The sequence below is a fragment of the Pundamilia nyererei genome, unplaced genomic scaffold, assembly GCF_000239375.1.
Source record: "Pundamilia nyererei isolate P.nyererei 1_Seehausen unplaced genomic scaffold, PunNye1.0 scaffold00178, whole genome shotgun sequence".
In the NCBI taxonomy this organism is placed as follows: Eukaryota; Metazoa; Chordata; class Actinopteri; order Cichliformes; family Cichlidae; genus Pundamilia; species Pundamilia nyererei.
The window spans coordinates 1,123,467-1,126,779 of record NW_005187579.1 but is presented as its reverse complement, the minus strand read 5'-3'; the positions used below and the strand labels follow the sequence as shown (position 1 = coordinate 1,126,779).

Below are 3,313 nucleotides of genomic sequence, written 5' to 3'. Positions count from 1 at the left end.
TTGTTGTCCTAAACCAGACGTGCCATTTGTATTATCTGTGCTCAGACTTCAGATGATATGTTGGGTTAATCTGTGATCTTTGTCTTGACGTTTAAATTGTGGCTGTGGCCAAAGCGCAGTTTGCCTACTTCAGTTTTGCCACAGTGAATATGTATTTGCAATTGTCTTCTAATAGCCTGTCCTTACTGCTGCCAATTGCTGCGTTTTATTAACAACGTCTTTAGAATTTAAACATTTCATGAATATTAAGCGGGGCAAACAGTCGGAGAATAAAGTGCTCTCTGATACGCATCAGGCTCATTGTAAACAGCCTACGTCATTAGTCAGTTGAATGGGCAAGTAGGACCTGCTATGACGTATGTTTTATCTCGAATCACACAGATGACATCGTCTGAGGTTCATGTGCTGCTCCGTGTCATGTTGAATAATGCTGCTGGTACAACTCAGTACATCTGTTTGTTGCTGTGTGACATTACTGTGACCTGTGGGTAACTGAAACGGCTCGTAAGCCTGAGGCCCTCAAGGACCCAGCAATCGTAATCTGGCTGCACTCGTAATATATCATTAGTCGGATGAGAGTAAGTTCTTTGATGGGCCCGAATGGAGGTGACTCAGGAAACGAGATAGGCTTCGTCTTGTTGAGTTGCCCTCCTGGCCCTGTAAGACTTTTCCTCCTTGTTCTTCTCCACGGGGCTTTATCTGCAGTCACTTCTCCTTCTAACCTCTTTATACTCACCTCTTCTCCTCTGTGCTCTGTAGAAAGGAAGAAAGATGTGTTCTCACAGCATGTTCCTCTAAGAGTCAATGTTTTTTTTTCCTGGGGCATAGGCGTAAAAACACGTCAAGGAGGGGCTGTCATGCAGAGGGTCAGATCGAAAAGACTGACATTAGTCAAAGAACAAGTTTCAAAACTGGCAGCCAGTGAAAAACTTTTATTCTGTGTTGTTAATTGGTATTAACAACACACACACACAAAAAAAATTCACCTCACTCACCTCATGTCTTATTTAGTTGCTGTGATTTCCAGCTAATGCATGTTACAGAACAGACTCACTCACACTGTTGTCAGTAAATCTAAACCAGCTCCCAACCACCTTAATGTTTCAAACTCCTTAAATACATTCAGTTAAATTAGACCAAAATGGGCATGTCTCCCACAGTGTTCTTATCACTGTCATGTTTGATGTTCACTCAGTCTGCACGGATGATTTCCAAAACATAAACTAACAAGCATGATGAAAAGATGAACAATTTATGGGACATTTCAACACCCAACAATTACCGTACTGTTTTCTCGCAGCGTCTCCATGCTTAACTTCTGAATGGACGTGGAGGTGGGCTGTGCTTTGACTCCAAATTGGGGCAACTTTTCAAGTCACTCCAAGCAAGCTATTGTGATTACTATTGTGTTATTTTTAGAAAGAATAAGATAGCACTGAGTGCAAAGGAAATGAGATGAAATGAGGGGAGGGCGATGGGGTGTAGAGATGTAAACGATAAACAGAGAGGGGAAGGGGCAGTGTCACGGCGAGGATTAAAGTGGTTGAAGACGAAGCAAAGGACGAGCGGCTCATCGTCAAGTCCAGTTCAACATCCGACCGTGTTTGGTGCACATTGCTCCTCCGGTGAAGAAGCAGAAGCTGTGAGACAGAAAATACAAGATTACAGGACATCTGAGCATAAAAAGAGCTGCTGTCTTTAACACAGAGGAGGGAGAAGTGCCTTTTTGTCAAGTTACCAACTTTTGATATTGGTGACTGAGTAAGTATTGATTTTGGCTGGCTCTTGACGAGGTTTGCAAAGATTTATCTATGCATGAATCAGAGAATACTGCAGACTATAACAGGAGGATCAAATGGATGGATGATTGAAAGGTTAAGAAACTAAATATTCAGATGATCTAAAATGATTTGCAAAGAACTGTATTAAAGAATTTTGTGTTTCATCATCTTTTTATTGCTGAAGAAATAAAAAGCTATTTTTATTTTTGTACATCAGTTGGATATGTTGTTGTCTTTCCATGCGATCACTCACTGAAGTCTTGCACTGTCACAGTTGTGTAATATGGAGCTGATTCTCTGCTTGCAGACAGTCCTGACCATGAGAAGTGTGCGTGCGTGCTTCTGTTTGGCTCTGCTGCTTCCTTTGTGTGTTCAGAGCCGGAGGAGCAGTCTGGCTGTTGCCAAACTCGATGAAGACACAGAGAGGGACATGCTGGCTGTCGACATCTTAAACCGCAACGGTGCGTTGAGCTCACTGCTCCGATCACAGCATCATCTCGTGCTCAGGCGAGCCCCGCGCCCTGCCTCCCAGGTGCCAAAGAGAGCCCAGCAGGCGTCCCGTTTTGCTCTGTCCCTTGATGTTCCCACCAGCATCCTCAGTGTACTCATAGACCTGGCCAAGAATCAGGACATGAGGACCAAGGCAGCAGCCAATGCAGAGCTGATGGCACGAATAGGCAAGAGGAAATGAAAGCCCCCCCGGAGAAGTTTGAAGGCTTGATGGAGGAAATCTCACTTCACAACAGAGCTAACACATTGCGGCACTGACACCTGGTTAGAAACAATGTTAGTTCATGTGAAAGTAGTCATTGCGGTCAGTATCTGTCCTTTAGAGCTTAGATCTGCTTTACTTTTATACTTATATTTAATCCATTCACATTCCACACACAAACCACACCATGGACTGATTAATCACTACAGTGATGTGAAAAAACAAAACAAAAAACCAACAACAACAATCACAACAAGGACACTGCAAACAATGTAAGATGATGCTGGTGTTTAGTCTCAGATACTCACCACTGGCTCCCAAACTGTGACTCGGAGAAGTGTTTTATTGTATTTGCATGCAATCCGTAGAAAACATACAATTAAATCCAATATCATAATCCATTTTTTCTCAAGTCTAATTCATTTCTGCACTGATATCAGGCACGCTTGCCATAATTACAAGCATCAGCAGCCCATAAAGCACAAATGAATGGGTCTCAGCCAAATGAGCCTGCGTCACCCACAGCAGGCGCCGATGGGTGATAACAGGACAAAGACACGCGCAGGATATTGACCTCTGAAAAGAAGAAGAGACCCTTTCTAAAAACCTTTGTTCACTACTGATACATTTGGCAAACAAGTCACAGCTATTCTTAGTCTGAAGCCCTATCTGCTCTGGATTAGAATAACATCTATGGCATAATTAATCTGTGCTCTTACACCGAGCAAGAAATGTGAAGCAACAGAGTGAAATAAACTGCTCATCTGATTTACACTGTGAGGCTTTTTTCTTCTTCTCTGTTTTATGCTGACCATGACTT

The 3,313-nt window shown here is 42.9% G+C and overlaps 1 protein-coding gene across 2 annotated transcripts; it reads left to right on the top strand.

The window, feature by feature from the left end:
• The first annotated feature begins 1,351 nt into the window (after positions 1 to 1,351).
• LOC102202344 (urocortin-3-like) lies at positions 1,352 to 2,669 on the top strand. Of its 2 annotated transcripts, XM_005746453.1 has the most exons (2): positions 1,352 to 1,761; positions 2,089 to 2,669. In XM_005746453.1, the coding sequence occupies exon 2, from the start codon at positions 2,101 to 2,103 to the stop codon at positions 2,470 to 2,472; it is 372 nt and encodes a 123-aa protein (XP_005746510.1). In that variant the 5' UTR covers positions 1,352 to 1,761; positions 2,089 to 2,100; the 3' UTR covers positions 2,473 to 2,669. The 2 variants fall into 2 exon arrangements, with proteins under 2 accessions (XP_005746510.1, XP_013769641.1); XM_013914187.1 differs by lacking the exon at positions 1,352 to 1,761 and having other exon boundaries at positions 2,055 to 2,669.
• The last annotated feature ends 644 nt before the right edge of the window (positions 2,670 to 3,313 follow it).